General features: G+C 37.0%; 1 protein-coding gene across 2 annotated transcripts in view; it reads right to left on the reverse strand.

The window, feature by feature from the left end:
- LRRC28 (leucine rich repeat containing 28) overlaps window positions 1–25,744 on the reverse strand; it is a 174,164-nt gene that overhangs the window by 43,978 nt on the left and 104,442 nt on the right. For both annotated transcript variants that reach the window (XM_068556923.1, XM_068556913.1), the window contains exons 6-7: window positions 17,130–17,336; window positions 4,631–4,733 (exon numbers count right to left, since the gene is read on the reverse strand). In XM_068556923.1, coding sequence (XP_068413024.1) covers window positions 4,631–4,733; window positions 17,130–17,336 — 310 coding nt within the window. The remainder of the gene's footprint in view (window positions 1–4,630; window positions 4,734–17,129; window positions 17,337–25,744) is intronic.

The following is a 25,744-nucleotide window of genomic DNA, read 5'->3' on the forward strand; positions in this document are numbered from 1 at the left end:
TTAAAATAAGAGGAAAAGTAAAGGGAAAAAGTAGATATGTAGAAGGAAAGAAATTATGTCACCCTGATAGAATAAGCCTTGGTTTGGATAAAGTGTCTGTCCTCTTGGCAGAGCCTCTTTAAGGCTTAGTTTTGTTCCATCTGAGAATGCATTTATTTTACTTTCATTCTTGAAAGGTATTTTTGCTGGTTGCTAAGTTGACTGGTTTTTTTCTTTGGCACTTTAAAAATATCACTCCACTGTTTTCTGGCCTTCAAAATTTCTGATGAGAAGGCAATGGTCTTTTGAATTATTTCTTTGTATGTAGTTTGTCATTTTTCTCTGGTTGCTTTCAAGATTTTCTTTTTATCTTTGGTTTTCAGCAGCTTTGACTGGGTACAGTTTTCTTTGTAATCTATATTACTTAGAGTTCACTGAGTTTCTTGAAAATGTAAATTTATGTCTTTTATCATATTTGGCAAATTTTTGGACAATATTTCTTCAAACAACTTTGTTGTTGTTAAGGCCCCATTTTCTCTCTATTCTCCTTCTGGGATGACAAATATCAGGCTTTTTTGTACTGTTTGGCAGGTCCCTGATGATGCTGATGTTCATTCTTGCTTTCAATCTTTGTGTGTGTGTGTGTGTGTGTTCTTCAGACTGAATCATTTCTATTGATCTACCTCCAAGTTCACTGACTTTTCCTCTCTTACACCATTCTGTGTTAAGCTCATCAAGTAGTTTTTACTTTCCATGACACTAGGTCATATTTTCTTTATTCTTCAAATGTTTTTTAATTTTGGATTATACCCTGGACATTTTGAAACTTATATTGCAGATACTCTGGATTCTGTTATATTCCTCTAAAACTTAAAAGGAGTGTCACTATTTTTGTTTTAATAAGCAATTAATTACTACATTGGAATCAAACAACAAACTCTGTCACTTGAGTGACAGCTCAAGTCCTACCTCAATTTTTTTTAATACGTAGCGAGGCTGCTTTGTGCCTGCCACACGGAGGTGTGGTTCAAGTATCTAGTATAGCTTGTTTTTTGTGCGTAGGCAGCCCCCACACAAAAATGGACTGTGATCCAAGGGACATTTTCTAGTATGTTGATTTAACTCAGAACTCTGAATGCATTTCTCATAAAGACAACTCTGTTACCTTGAGTGGTTATATTAACAAACCATTTAACCAAATCATTTATCCAATTTGTACCCAAATCCAGCTATAATTGCTTATTTATATAAGAAAAAGCAAAGCAGTGGCTTGGTTTCTTTTTCTCATAATCAGACAACTGAGAAAATAACGCTGGTATAGGGCCACTTTTACCATGAAGTTCTCCTGAGTAAGCAAATGTGCCAATTACCACTTTTTAAAATTCTAACATGGGAGGGACTTCTCTTTCGAGGTAAAATATAGAAGAATGGAAGACATTTGTTTCTGTGGTAACAATAAGAAAAATCCAGACAAAATAAAAATCATATTTTTCCAAGAGGCTAGCAAAGAGCATGAATGCAAGGAATCTGTGATAGCCATACTCCAGGATGGCTCCCATGCTGCTCCCCTCCTGGTAGTTTCCTCTCACAATGAATAGGGTTAACCTGTGTAATCAATAGGATATAACAGAAATGGCAGTGTGTGACTTCAAAGCTAGGTCATAAAAAGGCAGTCCTATGCTCTGAATTTTCACCACTCTACTTTTCTCTTAGGGTATTTATTTTTTGTATTACAGTTATTTTTATATATTAGGATAAACATCTAAATTATCTTTTCTACAATTATTAGCACAGTGCTGACCTGCTAAAGTTCAATAGTTATTTGACAAATAAATGAACATAGAATAAGAAGGAGCTAACTTTATTCACATTTCTATGAATATCAAAGATAATTCTGTGAGACTTCTGAGATTTCTTGAAACTGTGCAACATTTGTTATTAGCTATTTTTATACCTTTTTATGTGCCTTATACCTGGTTCTCTATTTTCTTTCTGAGATGTGAATTTTATATATATATATATATATCAGACATTTTTATATCATGCCACAGGTCCCTAAAGCTGTATTCATTTTGCTCTAATTTTCTTAGACTGTTAATCAGAGAAGGATAATACAATTCTTTCAGAGAAAGCACAGTACAGCAGGAGCTGATGTGTTCTTTATTCCAGACCTACCTCTGGGCTAGAAGGAACATGTGATGGTGGTGGAGAACCAAGTGTGCTGATCCTTCTATTCTCAGCTTAAATATCATCTCCTTGGAGAGAATTAGCACTGAGTTTGTTTAATTATTGACTGTTCACTTGGATCCCTAGCTAGATTATGAGGTCCAGGAAGGCAGGTACTGAATTGTTTGGCTCCTACATTGTATGTCCACTGTCTAGACAGTGACCAAACAGAGTAGTTGCTCAATAAATACACACTGAATAAACAACCGAACCAAGATCCTTGTTCAGAATCAAAAGGTACACTTTCTAGGCCTCAAATACCGTTATGCTCTTTATATAAGATTTACCTTAGAACCCTGTTCTACACCTTGCCCCTCCTTTTCCCAAAGCACCCCCACTTTGACTTGGAATGGGAGAGTCCCTTTGCACATATACAACAGATAAAAGAGATAAAAGAAGGGGAGCCCCTAAATTCTGTTGCCAAGACTTCAATAGTCACCATGTATTAGAATTCTGAATACATTTTTGCCACAGAAATATTTTATAAGTAAGTATAATTTGGGGGGTGCAAAATGGGTTAAATGACCTTTTAATGAGCTGGCTAGGAGTATAACCACCAGAACCGCTTCTGTAAGAAATGCATTCTGAGTTCAACCAACAGATTAAAAATACCTTTTGGATCACTGTTTAAATGTATGTGGGACTGCCAACACTCCAAAAATTATTAATATTAGAAAACTGATTGTTTGATAACTGTCTTTTTAAAAATTTTATTTATCTTCTTATTACTACTACCAAAGGAAGATGCAAATAATAATAAAAAGTGTAAACTATCTGCTAGTAATTTGCATATTCTGCCTTACTGTTTTCTCAAAGATTTGGAACTCTCATAAAATTCACTACCTCTGCTACCAGATACCAAGTCAACAATTAAAATATATCAAAAAAAAAAAAAAGGGAATTCCCTGGTGGTCTAGTGGTTAAGACTTTGTGCTTTCATTGCCGTGGGCCCAGGTTCGATCCCTGGTTGGGGAACTAAGATCCCGCAAGCTGCGCAGCTCGGCCAAAAATAAAATAAAATATACTATCTCTCTACTCTGCACAAACAGAACTTTCTGGCAGTCAGTAACATCCATGTCTGAACACCAAAGGAGAAGGCTCTTTATCTCAAGTAAGAGCTATTCTTTAACTGTGGTAGAGATTTTAATCATATTTCAGTGCAGTCTCTGAAGGCTTTGGTGCAAGAAAATTGCCTTCAGCCTTGGAGCCTGCTTGCATCATTTCGTGTATCTTGGTGATCGAGGGTATTTTACTCACCACTTGGAAAAATTAGGCTATATTATAGATCTTTTACAAACTCATTATGATTAATGAGTGAGTAGGATCGTAGCTGTCACATGATCAGCTGCAGAAAAATCAATGAGCTAAAAACTCCATTACATATTCTATTATCTACGCTTCATAGAAGGTTCTGGAATATATCTCTGGGTTTGTATTTCATCAGCCTATACAGGCACTGAGTTCATCTAGGGCTCTCCCAAGATAACAACTGTATAATTTTTCCTAGGGGAAGGCCACTAGGATTACCCTCTCTGGAGTAATCACTGCTCAATGCCCATCCGCCGGAGCCATGCCAGCAGGGGAATGGCTGTCGCTACACACAAGTTTATTGTCATCCCTTTCTTTGCCAGAACTACATACAGTATGAGCCAGGTTATGCAGGATGTTTGAAATTATAAGGAGAGAGTCAACATGCTCGCTAAGTACCCTCAAAGGTATTCCAAGTATCCTTTGGCTGCTTAAGTGAGGCCAGTCAAAAGCAGGTTCTGGCAGCTGAGTTGTCCTATGTTAGGCCCACGCCAGTCTGGGAACCACTTTAGGGTTGGTTCTTTCTTACTGCTATAGAAGGAGAAGCTGAAGCCATCTTTCTAAAAGCCTAACTGAGAATGAAAGATCATTCTGCTCTGAAAATAAAAGCCTATCATTTCCTATTAACTGAAACATCTGTTTTGGTTGCTAGAATCATGATTTGTATTGAGGGACTATTTCAAATGTTGAGCTCTAAATATTTCCAATTGGTATAGTCCTAGACACTAATGTAGTAAAATTGTCACTGCAATGGAGTGCAGAGAAAGAAAAGCTTTTACATTAATGCTGATTCCTCCAGTTTCTGTGACTGATACTACTGAGCTTATAATGGCATGCATAGATTAATTTTTCTTTTGACTGGAAAATAACAAACAACTTAACTGACCGAATTTACAGCTTACTAACTAAATTTGAAGTACAATACTCTAAATTGCTTGCTCAATATTCTTGGCTTTTAAGGGTATTTGGTTTAGCACGTTAAGCCCCAAAACAAAACTGAACAGGATTATCAAAAGTAGTTCATTTATTTTTGAGTTTTATCAGGACTAAATATTGAAGTAGAAACAAAGCTAGCAAAAGAGGTGAGTGACAGTATAAAATGTGAAATCAGCCTTACCCACTGCACCCGATGACTTTGTTGTACAGATAGGACGGCAAGCCTTTCAGATGAATGTTGTTATCCACGTACACATATTGTAGTTCTCGAGATCGACCTAAATCTGGATTAGAAAGAAAAGTGCTATAATTCCTATAAATATACACCAATATAATGTGAAACATAAAATTTAATACATAATATTAGAATAATTCAAATTTCTACTCTGGAAGAAAAAAATGTTGCAGATTTAACTAGGTGTGAAATGATCTCAGCTGTAATATGAGATTCTACATCAGAAAACATGACTATTGAAATATTACTCAACCCACCTGAACCTTGAGCATTTAAGCTGTAAAATGAGTACTGGGAATGGAATATTATTAGATTTCCTTCCCACATAAAAATTCTATGACTTTTAATAAAAAAATTCTATTTATTTATTAAGTTTGTTATAGGTTGTTTATTTAGTTTCATTTTTCTCCATAGGAAAAAGTGTTACACAAACTAAGTTGGCAGGTCAGCCTACTGTGTCTCACCTCCCCTGGGCAGAAAGATGGGAGGAGGAGTAAAGGAGGGCTAGGGATCAATCTGACCCTGGCTGGGCTGGGCCTCAGGAGCCAGGTGGATCTAGGAAGGGATGTAACTGCCCGTGGCTGCAGGGGGAGGAAGAAGCAAAGGGAACCCCAAATCCCAGTCCTCAGTGAGGTGTGAGGTACAGATGGATGGACAAGACCTGCAGGCCAGGAAGCCGGGATAGGAATGGGTTTGTACCAGGAATGGGAAGAGGTGAGAAAGGGAGCCCAAAGAGAATAATCTGCAATAGGAACAAGTATGCCAGAAAGAGGGAGAATCCAGAAGTTTTGCAGAAGTAGCCGGACAAGGGGGGAACAAAGACTGGAGGAGGATTCAGTCAGGAAACAAAGCACAAAGTACTGAAGGTGATCTCTGGCCATCACAGGCAGCAGAGACACTTCCAAGTGCCGAGGTCATCCCTTCCTGTCTACTGTGTGCCCAAGATTGTTGTCCTTTCCACTCCTATCACTCACAGGGTAGAGCTATTTGTCTTCATCGTTACAGAGGCACAGAACAGAATCCTCAGTAGCCTTGCCAACCCTCTGCCTCCTGAAGTAAGAACATAATCTTTGAAAAGTTTTCAATCTCTGAAAAGTTTCAAACTATAATTCTGCTTGTGAAAATAGGAAATAGGCTGAAGGAGCTCTCTTTTTTTCCCCCTGTCCTTCTACAGTTAGGAAAGACAAAGGCCCAGATAGCAAAATTAAGTGGTTCTTAAGCATATTTACATTTCAAAACAAAACCCATTTACCCATTAAGGACCTTTTAGGCACTATGGTAGGCCTTGGGGATTCAGATATGAATATGATATTGAGGACGGACATGAAAAATGATTACTGTAATACAATATGATCACTGCTATTAGAGAGGCTTGTATAAAGTCTCTCTGTTTCACAGATGGGTTCTGGACAATTTGTTACATTAAGTGGGAGGGGGATAATATAAGATTGAGGTAAGGAAGGGTTTGTCATGGAAATGGGTAGGAAAAGGTGAACATTACCTCCTCTTTTCCCTTACAAGTCCTATCACAGTATTCTTGCCCAGGAATAGCACAGGGGCAAGTTACAAAAAGAGGAACCAAAATTGGCAGCACTGGGAACAGGCAACAAAAGCACTGGGAAGTGGCAACTCTTAGGGAGAAAAAAAAATTACTTGCCTACTAGCTAGAGATGCCCTTTCCCAGCGTGGTGGTTTTAATATATCTAACAAACAGAATAGGCAGAACTGCTGTGTGATTTTGTGATTTCAGAGTAAGTCACAAAAGGCATTGTGGCTTCCTCTTTGCTCTCCCTGGGATCGCTTGTTCAGGAAGACAACTCCCTTGTCATGAGGGCCCTCCAGCAGCTTTATTGGAGAGGAAATGAGACGGCCAGCCAACAGCTATGTGAGTAAACCATCTCGGAAGCAGCTCCCCCAAGCCCCAGGTCAAGTCTTCAGATTACTACAGCCCCAAGACTATGTAAATATCCTGTTCCTTCTCAAAGTTTTTCCCATTAATTTTAGCATTCATCAATGGGTCTTGTTTGCAACAATTATTACACAGTATTCATTTAGTGGTGATTTTCGATTACCATCTTTCTGTCTACATTTATTAACTGGAATTCTTCTGTAAGGAAGAGCCATCTCTTCTCCCCCATTTATTTATTTGATTTTTATAACAGTATGGATTCATGGATATTTATTTTATTGTAAGGACTAAAAACCCAATACCATTATCGTTCATTGTGGTGGTTAAAATGTTCCAGTTTTGGCAATTAGGAACACTTAAAATTGGTCCTTATGTTCTTTCACAAGTTTTCATCCTTTTTTGAGTATCACCATACTTTCCAGCACCACAAGACAGTCCCAGCTCAGCTTGTATTTTCCCTGCTGTAGCCCTGAAATCAATTACTTCTCCAAGGAGCCTTAATTCCTTTTAATAGGGTATGGTGTTTAGAAACCGAGATCTGAGTGCTAGGTGTGCTCATTACTATGGGAATGACATTGCTTCTAGGATCCCTAAGTAGAAAGATCTACAAAACATATGTAAGTATACTAACCCATGTATACATATACAACTATATTGTTGGAAATGTACCTTCAGCATAGATTCCTAGGAGTGGACTTGTTAGGTCAAAAGGTAAATAAATACATGTGCAGATGTGTAGATTCTTTGGCATTTCCTTCCAGAGGAGTTACACCAATTTGCATTCCCTTCATCAATGTATGAGAGCATTGGTTTTCCCACAGTTTCACCAAGTTTTAAAACATGTTGTCTTATTTAAAACTTTCTGTCATTCTGAATTTGTATTTGTCTAATTATTAGTGTGAACATTTTTCAATGTGTCTGAGGGCCATTTTTACATAGTTTCTTTTTTGTGAATTGTCTGTTCATATCTTATGTGTCTGTTCTTTCACTTATTAGCCATGTGACCAGAGCCTCAGTTTGCACATATGTTAAATGGCATAATAGTGCCTAACCCCTCAACTTTACCAAGTTGTTAAAACTGAATGTGAAAGTAATCTGTAAAATTTAAATCACTATACAGTTTTTTTAAGCATAAGAATACATAATTACCACAATAATATGTACTGCTACTTTAGTAAACATGTATAAACTTCTCTACTGGTATAAAAGGCTACAAATTTATAAAACATAGATGGAAAAAATATACATAGAAATATCAGAATCTACTTGCAATGAAAGAGTCCTCAAAATTACATTAAAAATTCCTATTTTATATTTTTTCACTACTTCTCTGACTGTATACAAATCCTTCCATCACGTATAGAAATCTGCAGACTTTAAAGGCATATAGAAATGTCTGGAATTTTTAAAAAATTGAAACTACACTGATAAAATATAAATGAGCTCTGGTCTCAGATATGACTGTCAGAGCCTGCAGGGGTTTCAGGGAAAGATTCTTTACTTGAGTTTATGCAGTGGTAAGGGGTATAGGATACTAATTAATGGAGCAGGAACACTCAGAGTCAGAGAACTTGGGTTTGAATCTTCATTCTTCTATTTACTAAATCTGTGTCCTTAGTTTCCTCATCTGTATAAAGAGAAAAATAATGCTGTCCCTTAATTTTAGTGAAAACTACTAACAAAGTTCATAAATTATCAAGCAGAATTCTTGGCATACAGCCTTCTCCAGTATATGGCAGTTGTTATTATTCTCATTATTAGTGACACATTTGGAAGTGTGGCCTACAGTAGAAGGCCAATTAAGAGAGAATTCTCTTTGGCATGCAGCAAAAGGTACTCTTTTCTATACTTTAACTGCACAGAAAAGAGTTGGAGGCAACAGCCTCTAGAAACAGTGATTCATCTCCCTGAGCCAAGGACACAAAATGGGACATGACAGAGGAAACACCTCTCTCCTCTAATATACACAAAAGAGCTTGTGCAAATTAAATGAGGCTACGTGCAAAGATCATAATACAAAGTTAAATAAAATTTGGCACTTGCTACTTCTTATATGGTTTAGTCCTCTTTCCTATCCTAGTTTTATAGGAAAAAAATGAAGAGTTGATGATTTTAAAATGCTATTTGGTTTAGACCTTATCTCAGGTTTTCAATATTCCAAAGATTTCTGTTTATACCTCCTGACCAATTTGTGTGGGGAATATAATTTTTTATATATGCCCATAATGGAATGAACTATTTTCTACTGAAGCTGAAAGAAAACACGAATCAGCTGTGTTCAAATCTATTATACATTAGCCAGTATATTATCACACAGACATGAGTATTTAATACAAACATTTAAACTTTGCAAATAACACAATCTCAAATAGAGTAAGAAAAAGCAGTACTGAAATTACAAGATGTAGTGGGCTTTGGAGTCAGACCTCTGAAACCTGGCTTTCCAATTCAAATGCTCCAAGCCTGTTACCTCCTCTGTGAAATGAAGATAATAATACCTATGTCATGAGCTTGTTATAAAGATTCAGCAATGTATATAATGTCAAGCTTGGTCCCTTGCATAATAGTGGTACTCAATACATCTTAGTCTTTTATCTCTCTCTCCTGAATATAAAGTGAAGATCACAAAACAGAGTGTAGGATTCTAAAGAGAACCAGGCAACCCTTGCTTTAGCTGACACAGCACAGCCTGCTGGCAAGCCTAAGACAATGAAACACCCAGCAAGGTCACAGGCTACACAGGCACGGCTGTGAGAGTGTGCTCTTGCCAAAAAGCCGTCAGCTGGCAAAACCCCAAGCACAAAGGAACGGCATTTTTAATCATAATGAGGCTGAAATATAAGTATTTTCTGCATGAAAAAGCTTTGAGCTATTTCTTCTATTCTTAAAAAAGAAAATCTTCACTCAATAATTAACTTTGGAAGAGACCGTTAATCTACTAGCTAATAAGCTGGTTTGTTTCTTCCTTCTCTTAATTTCAACGGACCAATAGTTTTCAATAAATATATCATGCAGTAATATTTTTTTAAGTTCCTGTGCAAAAATTGCTCAGTATGTGAACTATGTAAAGCAAGGAAGTTGTCCATCTGCAAAGATGCTAAAGCAACAAAGAACTTTTTCATGTGGCTTTTTAAAGTGGTGTACTGTGTCTAAAATGTTTCCCTTTTTTTTCTTCCAGACTCATAGATCAAAAGTATTGTTACTTAAAAATTAGCAAAAGCTAACAGTCCTGCATAAACTCCAATTCTCTCTCTCTCTCTTTCTCTCTCCCTCCTTAAACTTCAAGGCCCCGGCATATGCAGTCCACATGGCTGAAGATGGAACAAAAACCTCCTGTGTGTTGAGGCTATTGCTCTTTTAACTGTAACTGTAAAAGCAAGCACAGAATGACAGCATGCGCCAGACCAAATAGGATGTTTACTGCACACTAACCAGCATGAAACTCATTTATTTTATCAAAAGGTGAATGATGTATTCTCTTCAACAAAATGATGGGGCAATAGAAACCACACATGAAAGCAATAGACCAAAACAGGTTGTTTGGAATGCTCTATCAATGTAATTCCAATTATTGTGGTTCAATAAATCAGATAGATTATTAGTCACAATTACATTTTTAATTACTATAAAAACTGGGTTTCTTCACAATGAATTCAGGGTAATTTACAGTGCATTCCAAAATTATCTTTAAAACTAATTAAATTACCTACGTGATGCGTTTGACAAAGAGAACTTTTTGACTACTTATTCAGAATAATGAATTTTTTAGAGTGCTAGTTTCTCTAAATACACACATACACACACACACACACACACACACACACACACACTCCATTAAATCTTTTACATAATCATATTCTTTCTGATCTATTCTACTTTTTTTTTAAAAATATCTTTATTGGAGTATAATTGCTTTACAATGGTGTGTTAGTTTCTGCTTTATAACAAAGTGAATCAGTTATACATATACATATGTCACCATATCTGTTCTCTCTTGCGTCTCCCTGATCTATTCAACTTTTACCAAATAAGATTTCACAGTGAATTTAATAAGATACTTTACACACAGTAGATCATCAACTGTTAAATTAAAATAAATTGATTTTAATGAATTTGAATGACTGAAGGCTTCCTCTGCAGTTGGTTTAAATATTCAAGCATTAGCATCTCTACTTGTGTTGCACAGTCAAGTAATAAAGAAATTATTATAAGCAATGGGCAAGACACTGTGCTAGATGCTTAGGGTATAAGACACAAGCTGTCCCAACCCTTTCTTACAGTCTAGTCAAACAATAAAAGTTTATATTGATTGTGTGCTTATGTAGTATTTAGGAGTGATAGAAGTGTTTTAAATCTTATTTAATTCTCACAAAAGTGCTATGAAGTAGGTATCAATATTACCCCATTACTGAGACTTAGACAAATTAAATAGCTTTTCTAAGCTCAAGATCATACAGCTATTAAATGGTAGAGCTGGAATCTAAAAGCATGCCTGCCTGCTTCACCATGACGTTAGTTAGGCAGCCTCCCTTAACAGATCATTTCCATATAAGCAGGGCACTCCCACATAATGTAGGAAGTGACACTACCTAGCAGGCTGCATGGGTGCAGTGGGCACCTGAGGACGGGCATGCCCAAGCCTCCAGGTGTGATGTCAGGAGACACTGACAAGGAGATAAATATGAACAAAATATCCCTTTGCTTCTGTTAAAAGATGAGATAAGTGATGGGGTAGTTCTGACTTACAGGTTTAGGGCAGCAGTTGCAAGAAATACGAAGAATTCCTTCAGAGAAGATCCTAGAGAAGGAGCCTTCACGCTGACTGTCCCGCACAGGCTTGGGCATTACAGCAGCACATCTTCTAGGCCAGGGCAGCCAGCGCGGAGAGCAAAACATCTTCACTCTGCATCTTACCTTCAGCTCTTGCTCAGCTGGACTGGGACCTGTCCTCCCTCTCCCCAAATTTAAGAACTTGGCTGAAAACTAAGACTGACAGAAACTCCAGATTCTTGCTTTAAAGTCAACTGACAACATCTTCCAGACTGTGCTTGTACTGTACATTCTTGCCACTATTTAGAAAACCAAATTAACAAAAACTTTGCTGGCAAAGATTCTGCTCATGAATCTAGCCCTCACACTACTTATTTTTGTTTCACATCTGTACCTTTTTAAGAATAAGCAGCAATTCTTTTTTTAAATTGGTATCTGAGGAAAACAGGGTTCACTTTTTCATATTAATCACTGCCTACTCCAAAATCCTATTCCAAAACTTTGAGAAAAATATACATTTGTCCCTTTAAAGTTCACCTACTCTAGGTGAACTTTTCTCTTCATATATTAGCATAGTAAAGTCAATGTCTGCCCACACTGTAGAAGCCATATTAAATAATCCTGTTAATGCCCTAAGAAAACCTTAAGGCAAGAGTAAAGGCCTGATATGATAAAAAAAATAAATAAATAAAGCAGAGGGGATCACTAAGACAGTGGAAAAAGTCAGATGAGTAAGCAGCACCAGGACGAAAAATTTTTGTTATAAATACTTGCAAAAAGATAGAGCTCAAAAAGGAGGACTGAACATCCATTTTCTTGAACAAATACACATTGCAGAGTTATAACTTTGCTCCTGAAATAGGGTCATATAAACTTTAGTTAACAGAATACTCCTCTCTCATTTCTTCCCACTACTAGTTTTTGAACCTTGTTTTCGAGCCTTTCTCTTCTCCTTTTTCATTATGCCTTTGATTAGAGACCTGCCCAAAAGTCTCTACAGAACACGATTTTAATGGCATGTTTGGGTCCTTCCTTGGAAAGCAGAAGATACCTTCTACTCAAAAATAAGACTGGGGCTTCCCTGGTGGCGCAGTGGTTGAGAATCTGCCTGCCAATTCAGGGGACACGGGTTCGAGCCCTGGTCTGGGAAGATCCCACATGCCGTGGAGCAACTAGGCCCGTGAGCCACAATTACTGAGCCTGCGCGTCTGGAGCCTGTGCTCCGCAACAAGAGAGGCCGCGATAGTGAGAGGCCCGCGCACCGCGATGAAGAGTGGCCCCCACTTGCCGCAACTAGAGAAAGCCCTCGCACAGAAACGAAGACCCAACACAGCCATAAATAAATGAATAAATAAATAAATAAATAAAAAATAAGACTGATTCCAACCTCTGGGACTTCTGGTCTGAACCAGAAGAAACTTTTTAGCACTGAAACATATTTAAGGCTACAAACTTTGCAAACTATTCCCATTAAACAATGACCTCAAGGCAGTACTTCTTCAAGTACTTCAAATACATTCCATGGTTCAGTAAAGTACAGTTTACATGCATCTCTAAGTCTGAGATGAAGGAATTATTAATTGGTTTCCATCTGGTTTCCATCCTGGAGTTGAAGTTCTAATAGCTTCACTTTGTGGACTTAAATATTTCCTTACAAAACAGTAAACAGCAATTCTTTCCCTGACCTTCTAAGCAGATACAGAGAAAGCAGGAACGAGAAGTAATAGAAAAAACAAGTGTAGTTAAAAATTTGTGTCTTTTATATGCCATTTGCAACAAAAGAAGAGATTTCAGAATGGGTTTTGAAAATGCCTACAAGCTACTTTCTAAAACTGCACCAATACTTGGAATAAACTTTTCTTTTTTTCCCTACACAATGTATCCAGCTCCTACAAAGGAAAAACGACTAGAGCTACTACAAAAAATTGGAGTGATCTCCTGTTATGTGATAAAGGGCCAGTTTTACATCTCTATCAAAGTTATAGGGTATAACCCACAGCAATAAAGGAGCTGTCATTTCACTCATAGCACACGTCCTTGGCACACAGAATAACTTCTCCTGAGAAAATAAATGCTTCACTACTAGAATGTCCAAGAAACAACAACTCTGGGACTGATTAGAAACATAAATAATTACCCATTAGTAGGAAGCTGTTTTCTTGCTAACTTTGGGGTTTACTACATGGTAGTTTACACACCAGGATACTCCGTAAATCTCAATGTCATTTATTCTTAGTTAAGAATTCATTCACTGTTTTCTAAATTAACACTCAAAAATTCCACCTGCCACCGTGGGTGCAACTTTTGTTTTCTTAAACTACAGAAGTTCCTGACATTGAGTTCAGCTGACACAGCACTTCCTGGGGGCGAACTAAAAAATGCTCTTTCATAGTCAGTCTGTACATGGGCAACCTCACAGTACTTGTATCTATTATTCAACATTAAATAAGTTGTAAACATTACTGAATAATGGCTTATTAATTATGCAAGAGAAACCAGTAAACCTAGTAAAAAAGCCTTACAGGAAAAAACCCTTTTCTTTGTATTTTCCTAAATTTTCAGAAGCCCAGAGGTGAGTCAGATCTTTATGAGGTATTTAGTCAACAGAGCTATATTGAATCAACAACAAATATTCATGTTTCAAGGCCTCTATTAAATCTCATAGCATGAGGCTCAAGTGATTAATTTCCCCTCCTCCTCACTGACAGCAGTGGGAACAGAGCTTCTGTGTGTAGACTGATCTGTCATTCAGCTGTCATGGTATAGTTATAGCAGGAACATCCTCCTTTACTGATACAACTTTTCATCTTAAAAAGAACACAATCCACGAGTGTTAATGATTTTGATAGTATCACAAGTGATTTAAGTCATCCTTACTATAGCTTCTGTAGTCGCTTTTTGAAGAGGCTGTAATCTGACATTCCTTTAAAAAGCCCCATAAAAAACTGCTTTTCTCCTAAGTCAAAGTTCTTTGGCAAGAAACTGAATTCAGTGAGTAGCTCCCCAAAATAAGACTCCTACCTCCAATCACAGGCAGCGATATTAAAGCACCCATTTCATAAACACTCAAGTTCTACATTAGAATCATGGTTAAACATAGGAGCCTTCTATTTGAAAACTGTAGTTATGTGTATGTGTATACACACCGTATCTTCTAACTACTGTAAAGAGGCATCCCTATATGCTAAGTTTCCAGGAACAGTTCAGTTCTCTGAGGAAAGGCAGTGCCAGCAGCTGCCTGCTTCATTTGACTCTGTCCTGCATAGTTCTTAGCATTAGACGGCTTTGCTGTATCAGAAAGGAGTTCAAGGAAGGGTTTCAAGTACACAAACTCCATGGAAGGACAGCTATGGACTTAATTATTTTCTTCCTAAAGACTTAACTGAATTCCCTTTCCAAATCCACCTTCAATGGTGTCAAAAACAAAAATCAAAAACCAAAATGAGACTGAGAAGATTGTTGATATTTCTGTCAGCTTCAATTTCCTCATCTTCATAGATTATGCTGTCTCTGCTCTTCTGAAGCCCTCTTTGGGCAACCTCATACTGTGGCTCTCTGGTTGTCCCACCCATTTCTTTACAAAGATCATCCAACCCAACAATATAGAAAGGCCACCAGTGCTTGTCTTGGCCCCCTGGCCCTTTACTCATGCTGTTCTCTGAGACCAGGGCAGAGCATTGCTTCAGGCAGTCTGTTTCTTTCTCACTGGATGATCTTCATCACCATCCTCTTGCTTGTATGTCTTTCTAAAGTAGAGTAAAGCCTGCCCACAGGCCTGTGTCCTGTCAGGGCTGTGAGCCTTGTGAGTTGAGATGGCACCCAGGGGAGCGTGGAAGCTGCTTCCATATCTTGGGCTGTACACGGTCTCAGGTTTGAGAGTTATGGTGACCTTGAATGTTGGGAGGGACCCTCCTCAGAACTCAGTGCAGACCCTCTTGCCTCTCTTTGATAACATATTAACAAGTTCACAAAGGAAAACCTCCTCTATCACAGAGGCAAGGCTTTGTGGGTGACAAGAAACCTGGAGATAGAAACTAACTTGTTAGGCTCTCCTTACCACTGAACACTGAGTGCTGAAGAAGGGATGTCCACTTCTGTAGCCACAGCAGCACTCACCACAGTGCATAGAGAAGATGCCCCAGTACATAAGTGAAAGCAGAAAGCAGCCGGGCAAAGTGTAATGAACTCTATCCTCTACCCCACAGCCATTTCTATCACTTTGCACTTGCCACTGCCACTCAGGTCATCTGCTGCTGTAACTACTCAGCAGGACACACAATGTCAGTCCTTGGCACCCCAACCGTTAACAGTGGTCAGCCGCCTATTGGAATGGCTTCCCTCTCTTCTCCCAACACCACTGCCACCACAGCACATGCTCGGCTGTGTCACTGGTGAAACAGCAGGTAGGAATGAGTAGAAATTGACTAGGGGGATGAGGAACCACGGCTGGAGTGGATAAAACACAGCTATTTTATTCAACTTGAAAATAACTCTAAAGTAAGCAGGATAAACATTGTTATTTCTGGTTTACAGACAAGGAAAATGAAGCTCAGAGAGGTTTTGGTGATTTACTCCAGGTACTGCTCTACAAAGTGGTGGAGCTAATCTAGAACCTGTATCTTTAGATTTGTAACTTGATGCTTGTCCACTATAATTGTTCTACAACCTGTGGTTTATGCAGCAGGTATATTTATTTTCTAATATCAATTTATATTCAATAATTTTCTCACTTGAAAAAAAACTCTGATTTCTTAGAAATGTAGGTTACTTCTGAAATGGTTTTACTTTATTTTCTTAATTTTTAAAAAGAATTTAATTATATTTATAGAAAAGTAATCTTCTTAAATTGGATAATTATTTATTATTACTCAAATTGATGTTCATGTCTCTCAGGATATTCAAGTTTTCTTAAAGAGGTTTTTAATTGAAAATAATAATGTACACTGTATTATGGTGGAAAATATTTCCTTTTAGGGGCTAGAAAATTATTCACTTCATTGCCCTCAGGGATAAATTACTCATTATAAAAAATGCTTTTATGGATAAGATTATATGATGCTTATTCTAACAGTTTAGGGTTCTGTGGGCCTTCAAATTTTAATTTTTTTTTAAATGGCAGTTTTGTTTCTTACAAGTTAACAAAATAAGTCAATTCTCAGTAAAAATAAATATATTGTTTATTAAAGGCCTATGTTCTTTAACATATCAAAATGGGCCAGCTACAGAGATTTACAGTGCAAAGTATGTTATTTATTAGCCAGGGTGACATTTCTAGCTCAGCAGGCAGTTCAAAAGTCTTTAAAATTTTCTAGTCTGGTTATCTGGCAATACTAATCATTAGGATACTCAATAAAAATTTTTCTACATAGAAGTCAACATGTAAGCAGATATATTTGTACAGTAGCTATTCTTTCATATTGCTCAATACCTCTTGTCAATTTTATAATTTTATATAAATAAAATATACGTATATAATACATATACGTATATTTTAATTCCTTTCTCTGAGTAAATCATCTCAAATCTCATATATTTTGTCTCTCAACAAACTTTTAGCACAAATTTTTTAAAATATGAAATCCTTAACAGAAATAAACTTTTTTAACTGGGAATGATGCTTTGTTCACTGCAAAAATGGATTTAGAGAAGCATCTTCAAGATAAACAGAATGAAGGAAACTAACTAATCCTTCCTAGTTAAGGAAACAAAGACTTTCCATCTTGTTCTTTAGCTGTTTTGCTTTACCACATAAACATGATTACTTACCAAGCGGCAAAAATGCAAGACGGTTTCCAGCCATGGAGAGCTCATTGAGGCTGGGCAGCTGGCAGAGATGGCGCGGCACACACCATAGACGATTTCGGTCCACAGTGAGGTACTGCAGAGAAAGGCACAGGTGAAGCCTCTCGGGTAAAGTTAGCAAACGATTGGTAGAAATGTCTAGTGTCTGCAGCTCCTTCAAATCGCCAACCTCTACAACCAAAATCAAGATAAATTGCATCCTGATTAAATGAATTAATTAAATAAATTAAATAAAATGAATCAACACTGTAACAGTTCAACCAAATAAAATTAGTAGCTGCAAATATTTCCATAGACATTAATACTGAAGTGCAGGATTTAGGTCCAGTATGCAAATAATCCAACTTAAGTAGGTGTCTTTAAATTAGTCTGCCAGAATTTTTTTAAAAGGGGAAAAGTGCTGGCATTGGAGAAAGGAGAAACACAAAGTGATGAATCTGAGCCAAAAGTCTGTTACTGTGGCTTCTGCTTCCCGATGAATCAAAAGTTGTTGCAAATGTGAAAGAAGAACAATTACAGTCACTTCATGGTACCTGGTTCTTGCTACTTTTGTGGTTTTTACCTTCTATCTAAGTAGATAGTAGGAGACTTAAAAATATAAATTATAGTATGCCAGTAAGTGCACCTTGTTCATGTGAACTAAGTAGAAAATTTCTGGACAAAGAATGAGGATGGTTTTTGAAATTTTCACCACAGTTAAGATTATAATAATAAAAATGAAATTATTGTAAGGTAATATTTTTAGATATTGTCTAGCCATGTGGTTCCTCTTTTAAAACCCAAAATCCTATGAAGATTTACTTTAATTCCACCTGAATGAAATCCTTCCATTTACTCCAATATGCCTTCATTATTGGTGTCTATATTTGTAATCTATTCCATGGTGAGTACAATTATGTCCCTGTCATACACCAAATCACCACTTCTGAAAGGGGGGGGGGGAAGTTCTTTATAAGGTATTCTGTCCTTCTCAGGGAAGACCACCAGGAAGCACTCAGAGCAGAGGAGGTTCTGCTAATCAGTCCCTAGGGGAAGGACATTACTCTGTCCAGGACAGCACACTGCACTCGAGGCTCTACAGGGAGCACTGTGCAGGACAAGTCTGCTTCTCTCGTATCATGGAACTTCCGTATTGAAGACCACTGTAATGCCACCTCTCACTTCTCCAACCTGACCCTGTTCAACAAGTTGTTCCTCTCAGGTTAAGGTTTCTCATGATACCCCCCTTTTGAATGCACCCCACTGGGCACATTCCAGTTTGTTCAGGACTTGGATTAGTATGAGCAATGTCTTCTCTATTGGAGAGAAAATCTTCTGCCTCTTGGATGTCCAGTTACACAGATTAGCTTTTCTTATTGGCAAACAGCTTGGCAAACTATGGCTCACAGGCAAAATGTGGCCCGTGGCCCACTTTTGTACTGCACGCAAGCTAAGACTGGTTATTTTTAAGTGTGGTGAAACCCAACAACAACGATAAGAAAAAAAAAAAAAAATATATATATATATATATATACACACACACACACACACACATATGACAGAGACCATATGTGGCCTGCAAAGCCTAAAAACATTTAGTATCTAACCATTTACAAAAAAAAGTTTGCTGGTCTTTGTTATACACTTACTCTTAACAGGAGCGTTTTTAATAACTATTTTTTATAAAAGTAATACGAGTGCAAAAATACATTAATTTCTAGTTATTTTACTAATATATAGAAGAGATTTGTGCTAGGAAGTTCACACTTTATTTTCTAATTTCCCCAATACTACACAAATACATATTTGAAGACAGGAGATAGGATTCAATGAACAGTCTGTGACTCCCAATGGGAGTTTTGTTCTGTTTTCACCTAACTGATGCACATAGGGGTCAATTTCACTCTTGGCTCCATTAGCTCAGTATTTCCTCTAGCTAAGTCTGTCTGCCTATCTATTTCAGATTGCTTCTGATGGGGCGCGTGGGGGTGAGGGAGTTGACAGAAGAACATGTTTTAGAATTGAAGAAAAAGAAAAAGAAACAAGAAATCTTCCTGACCTCACTTTATGAAGTTATTAGGGGAGTGAAATGGGACATAAATGCAACGAATCAGCTTACACACCACAGAGCCAGGTGCTGAGAGAAGAATGAGACAAGGTCTCTGCCACTGAGAATCACATTACATATAAAAAACATTGTGATAGGAGCTCAGGAAAAGAAGAGTTAGATGAAGGGTTGGAGAAGCTTTTGCAAAATTTATTGAAGGAAATGAGAACTCGAATAGGTCAACAAGAAAATGGATATAGCATTTCAAGCGAGGCATGGGGATGGGGTTGAAAGCATGAGGAAAGGAATGCAAGTGAAAAAATAAATACAACATGCACAATGGACTATTTGAGACCCGACAAGTACCAAAGATACCAATGGGAAAAAAGCAGAAAATAAGTTCAATACAGAGGGCTTGGTGGAGACGTGGATGATAATGAATACTGGGTAGAGAAGTTTGGACTTATCACAGTGAGAACATAACACTTCCTGAAGATTCTCAAAGGATGAAAGGACTCTTGGTAAATATGCAGAAAGCAATGACATGGAAAGAGACTGTAGGCTGGGAAAACAAGTAGACAGTTGATGAGAACAGAGGCAGTGTGACAGAGCATACAGGTAAATTCCAGAGATATTTTAAGAAAAGCAGAGAGTATGCTTGGTTGGAAATGGAAAAAGGTGAAACAGGAAAAAGTCAAAGATAATTTTCAAGTTTCTAGACTATTATACTCTAAGTATGGTGATGCCAATGCTAAAAACTTAATCTTTCTGTAGAAAAAAAATTTTAATTATACCAATACTTCTGAATTGCAGTACCTATAAGCCACCTACTTAAAGGAATTTGAAAAATCCATCAAAAATCACATGGGAGTAAAGCAACATAAACTATTTTCATCATTATTTCAAAAATAGCTAACTGTGTAAAACAGTGTTTTGACATGGCTGCAAAAACTACTAAGGCTTGCAACTGTCCACCATTTTGATTCAGCATTGCCTTACTGTACTGTGAAATGGGGAAACAACATGTGATTATGAATTTAAATTTTCTATAATTTGATTATTTACTTTTAACAGATCAATATTCACACGCTGTTTTAACAGATATGCATACATTTTCAGATATTAAAATTAATAACACTTTTGACAAAGAAAAGAACACATACTGTCAGTATCAAAGGTCAAAGTACTAAGGAATGGGAAGAGGAAACAGGAGCTGACATTTCTTATTTGCTATATGTGATGAATAAGACTTAAACATGCAGGACTGTATATATTAAATGAACAAATGTAACAAAAGGACATTTTTGTCTAAGTAGCTTAATATATAGGCCTTTTCATCTGTTAGAAAAAACCTGAGCTAATTATAATATTACTCCAATTACAATACTGAGTAAAATACTATATATAATATAGTTGGAAAATTAACGATTTTGTCATCCTACGAAAGTATTTGGGAAAGAGAGAGAAATAAAATTAAATAGCTTCTCAGGTGGAGTGAATTAAACATAATTTTCATGACCATTTTAAAACAGGCCACAAATATAAGACTATACATGGCATCTTTATTCTAACAAAATTAAAAAATATACTTATTAAGCTCAGCTAATGGGAAGCACATTTTTAGAAAACAACAGAGTCAAACAAACTTAATCTAAGATTCTAACTTAAACACAAGAGACAGGAAATAAACCTGGGGTAGCAATATATCATGCAGGAATAAAGAAACAGAGTCCAAAGTGTGAGCTCAAGTTAAAAACTGGAAAACTATCAGCCAAACATAAATCTAGCAAATTTGGTCAAGTTCAGAACCTACACTGAGGCCAGGACAACAGGATACTCTTAAATACTCTGCTGCTCTTCCTTCATTCCTGAAGATCCAAGTACCCTGCTTATATCATTTCCACCAGCCTGAAGAAATTTTATTTCTTTTAGAGTAGGTATGCTGGCAACAAATTCTCTTAGTTTCCCTGGGAATGTCTTTATATCATTGTAATTCCTAGAAATTGTTTTCACTAGATACATAATTCAGGGTTGACCATTCTTTACTTTCAGTACTTTTAGATGGTGTTCCACTGTCTTCCAGCCACCATGGTGTCTGAGGAGAAATTCACAATTATTTGAATCATTATTTCTTTAGGTGCTCTCAAGAATTGTTCTTTATCTTTAGTCATTAGCAGACTGATTACGATGTATCTGTAAATGGCTTTCTTTGAACTTATCCTATATGGAGTCTGCTGACCTTTTTAAATTTGTAAATTTATGTCTTTCACCAAATTTTTGAAGTTTTAGACATTATGTCTTCAAATTTAAGAATTATTATATCTGGGTAAATATAACAAACTATCACTTTTCTCCTTTTAAGTTACGCATAACTGCTGAAAGCATTTCAATATATGGTGTAACTACTTATAAGTGTAACACAGAGGTCAGTGGGGTAATGTAAAAGGAGTTCCAAAGCAGATTTTGAAAGATCTGTATAATGTAATCCCTAAACCAATAACTAAAAATAAGATAAATACCGAAAAAAAGATAAACCCAAAAAGCCAATAAATGAATTAAAACAGAATACAAAATATATATTCAAATAATACCAAAAAAGGCAGGGAAAAGGGAACAAAGAAAGAAAACCAGATGTTACAAACAGACAACTAATAATAAAATGGCAGGCCTAAATCTAACAAGATCAATAATAACATTAAAAGCAAATAGTCTGAGAATACCAATTAAAAGAGATGACCAGACTGGACTTAAAAACAAGACCTTACTATATTCTATCTAAAAGGAATCCATTTAAAATATAAATACATAGATAGATAAAACATAAATTAATACAAACATATGCCATGCAAACAATGACCCCCCCCCCCAAAAGCTGGAACTTCCAGTATGATGGATTGAGGAGGACGCCAAATCCTCTGCTGAAAAAGCAACTATAAAAATTACACAAAATTATCAAAAGCAACCATTTCAGTACTCTGGAAATTGACCTATGCTTTTCAACAAATAGAGAAGAGCTTACTCATGAAAAACTACTGCACTTCAGATGAGAAGAACAGAAATCTGTGGCATGCTTCCTTGGGGTGGCTCCTATTCCCCCATCCAGCTTGGCTAGGACAATAGTTCTAATACGGCAGGGCAGGCTGCAAAGAACCAACAGCTTCACTGACGGAGTGGGCTGACTTGGAACAAAAGTCAGGGAGTTGATTTGGAACAAAAGGTGAAAAACCCGTACCCAGTACTGTTGTCAGTAATAATTAGTAATCTTGGTCACAAGCAAACATGAAAGACCAATGATTTTTATGAGGCTGAGGGGTTCCTGGTTGGGGAAAGCAATGGAATGGGCAGATAAGCCAGAACTGCAACAAGGAAGAATGGGATATAAAGCAGTCAGAAAGTATTTGATAGACTCTCCACATATCCCAGGCTGACAGGAGGTGGTGAGCAAGCACAAGGGAGATCACAGAGGGCTCCAGCTACTTACATATCTCAGGACTACACAGAACTTGCACACATGCACAGAGGAGAAAAGGAGAGGGTCCAACAGAAAACAATAGCTCGGGTAAACTTGAAAACTGCCTAAACATTAAATGTGTTTCTGAATCCACACATAGATCCACTGGCAGAGGATAGGAGCCTTACTAGCTTAAGGTGTTCAACCACTAAGTTATACAGACACAGAGCCAAATCATAGAAAGCTAGGCTTAAAAATTAAAACAAAAATAATAACAACAACAAAAAAACATGAAACAGAGACATCAGTCATTGTGGGGGAAATGAATTTCATGTTTTTAGTCCAGACAAATTACTAAGATAAATAAATAAGATAAATAAACAATCTTTAGGTAGGAAAAAATAATCAGGATCCAGAGTTGCTAAAATATATCATTTAAAGTGTACAGTTTTTAAAAAAATTATAAGACATACAATAAAACAGGAAAGGGTAACCCATGTTCAGGAAAAAATGAGTAAACAGAAACTGATTCTAAGTGGACCCAGATGTTGGATTTAGCAGACAATGACAGCAGCTATAATAAAAAGCAGCTATAATAAATATGTTGAAAGAACTAAAAGAATAAGTTTAAAGACTTGGTGGAAATTATGATGACAATGACTCGAAAAACAGAAAACTTATTCTCAATAAAGAGATAAGAAAACAGAAATTTGGGAGTTGAAAAGTACAAGTGAAAAGAAAAATTCACTAGACAGCCTCAACAGTAGATCCAAATAGGCAAACAAGAAATCAGTAATAAACAGGTAACAAAAATTATCCAAATAGAAACCAGCCAAAAAGACTGAAGTAAAGTGACCAGGGTTAGAGATCTGTGGGACAAAACCAACTGCACAAACATATGTGTGACATGATTCCCATAAAAAGAAAAGGAGAATGAAGAAGAAAAAAATATTAGAAAAAATAGTGGCCATAAATTCCAAATTTTGATGAAAAATATTACTCTAAAGATCCAAGAGACTCCATAAATACCAAGGAGGATAAACAGAAAAGAGATCCACACTTATACTCATCATAAACGGTGAAAGACCAGAAAATCTTGAAAACAGCAAGAGAATAATTACTTATTATGTTTAGGGGAACAATACACACACGGCAAGAAGATCCACTCTCTCTACTCAAGTTTCTAGCAAATGCAATAAGGCAAAACAAATAAACTAACAAGAAATATCAAGACTGGAAAAGAAGTAAAAGTTTCTTTATTCACAGATGACATGCTCCTTAGTAGAAAATACTAAGCAATTAATAACAATTATCGGAACTAATAAACACTTTTAACAAGGTTGCAGGATACAAGATCAACATTTTTAAAATCAATTGTATTTCTGTATACCAAGGCAAACAATCCAAAAATTAAATTAAGAAAATAATTCCAGGACTTCGCTGGTGGTGCACTGGTTAAGAATCTGCCTGCCAATGCAGGGGACATGGGTTTGATCCCTGGTCCGGTAAGATCCCACATGCTGCGGAGCAACTAAGCCCGTGCACCACAACTACTGAGCCTGCACTCTAAAGCCCACGAGCCACATCTACTGAGCCCGCGGGCCACAACTACTGAAGCCCACGCACCCTAGAGCCCGCGTGCCGCAACTAATGAAACCCGCGCACCTAGAGCCCATGCTCCGCAACAAGAGAAGCCACTGCAATGAGAAGCCTGTGCACAACAATGAAGAGTAGCCCCTGCTCGCCACAACTAGAGAAAGTCTGCACACAGCAATGAAGACCCAACGCAGCCAAAAAAAAAAAAGACAAAATAATTCCATTAACAACATCACCAAAAAAGAAAATACTTGGGAATAAACTTATCTGCTGAAAGCTACAAAATACTGTTGAGAGACAAAATATCTGCTGAAAGCTACAAAATATTGCTGAAAGAATATCTAAATAAATGAAGTCAGTTCATGTTTATGGACTTGAAGACTTAACACTGGTTAAGACAGCTTGCTCTCCAAACTGCTATAACACAATCCCTATCAAAATCCCAAGAGGCTTTTTTAAGTAGAAATTAACAAGCTGATTTTAAAATTTATATTTGATGCTGCAGAGGGTGTGGAGAAAAGGGAACCCTCTTGCACTGTTGGTGGGAATGTAAATTGGTACAGCCACTATGGAGAACAGTATGGAGGTTCCTTAAAAAACTAAAAATAGAATTACCATATGACCCAGCAATCCCACTACTGGGCATATACCCTGAGAAAACCATAATTCAAAAAGAGTCATGTACCATAATGTTCACTGCAGCTCTATTTACAATAGCCAGGACATAGAAGCAACCTAAGTGTCCATTGACAGAGGAATGTATAAAGAACATGTGGCACATATATACAATGGAATATTACTCAGCCATAAAAAGAAACAAAATTGAGTTATTTGTAGTGAGGTGGATGGACCTAGAGTCTGTCATACAGAGTGAAGTAAGTCAGAAAGAGAAAAACAAATACCGTATGCTAACACATATATATGGAACCTTAAAAAAAAAAAATTGGTTCTGAAGAACCTAGGGACAGGACAGGAATAAGGACGCAGACATAGAGAATGGACTTGAGGACACGGGGAGGGGGAAGGGTAAGCTGGGACGAAGTGAGAGAGTGGCACGGACATATATACACTACCAAATGTAAAATAGATAGCTAGTGGGAAGCCGCCGCATAGCACAGGGAGATCAGCTCGGTGCTTTGTGACCACCTAGAGGGGTGGGATAGGGAGGATGGGAGGGAGGCGCAAGAGGGAGGAGATATGGGAACATATGTATATGTATAACTGATTCACTTTGTATAAAGCAGAAACTAACACACCATTGTAAAGCAATTATACTCCAATAAAGATGTTAAAAAAAAATAAAATTTATATTTGAAATGCAAAGGCCCTAGAATAGCCAAAACAATTTTGAAAAAGAAAAATAATTACACTTCAGTGAATGAACAAACTTTAGCATGTCCATATAATGAAATACTACTCAGTAACAAAAGGAAATAACATATACATAACAACACGGTTGAATCTCAAATGCATTATGCTAAGTGAAAGAAGCCAAATTCAAAGGGT

Source organism: Eschrichtius robustus, chromosome 1, assembly GCF_028021215.1.
Source record: "Eschrichtius robustus isolate mEscRob2 chromosome 1, mEscRob2.pri, whole genome shotgun sequence".
In the NCBI taxonomy this organism is placed as follows: domain Eukaryota; kingdom Metazoa; phylum Chordata; class Mammalia; order Artiodactyla; family Eschrichtiidae; genus Eschrichtius; species Eschrichtius robustus.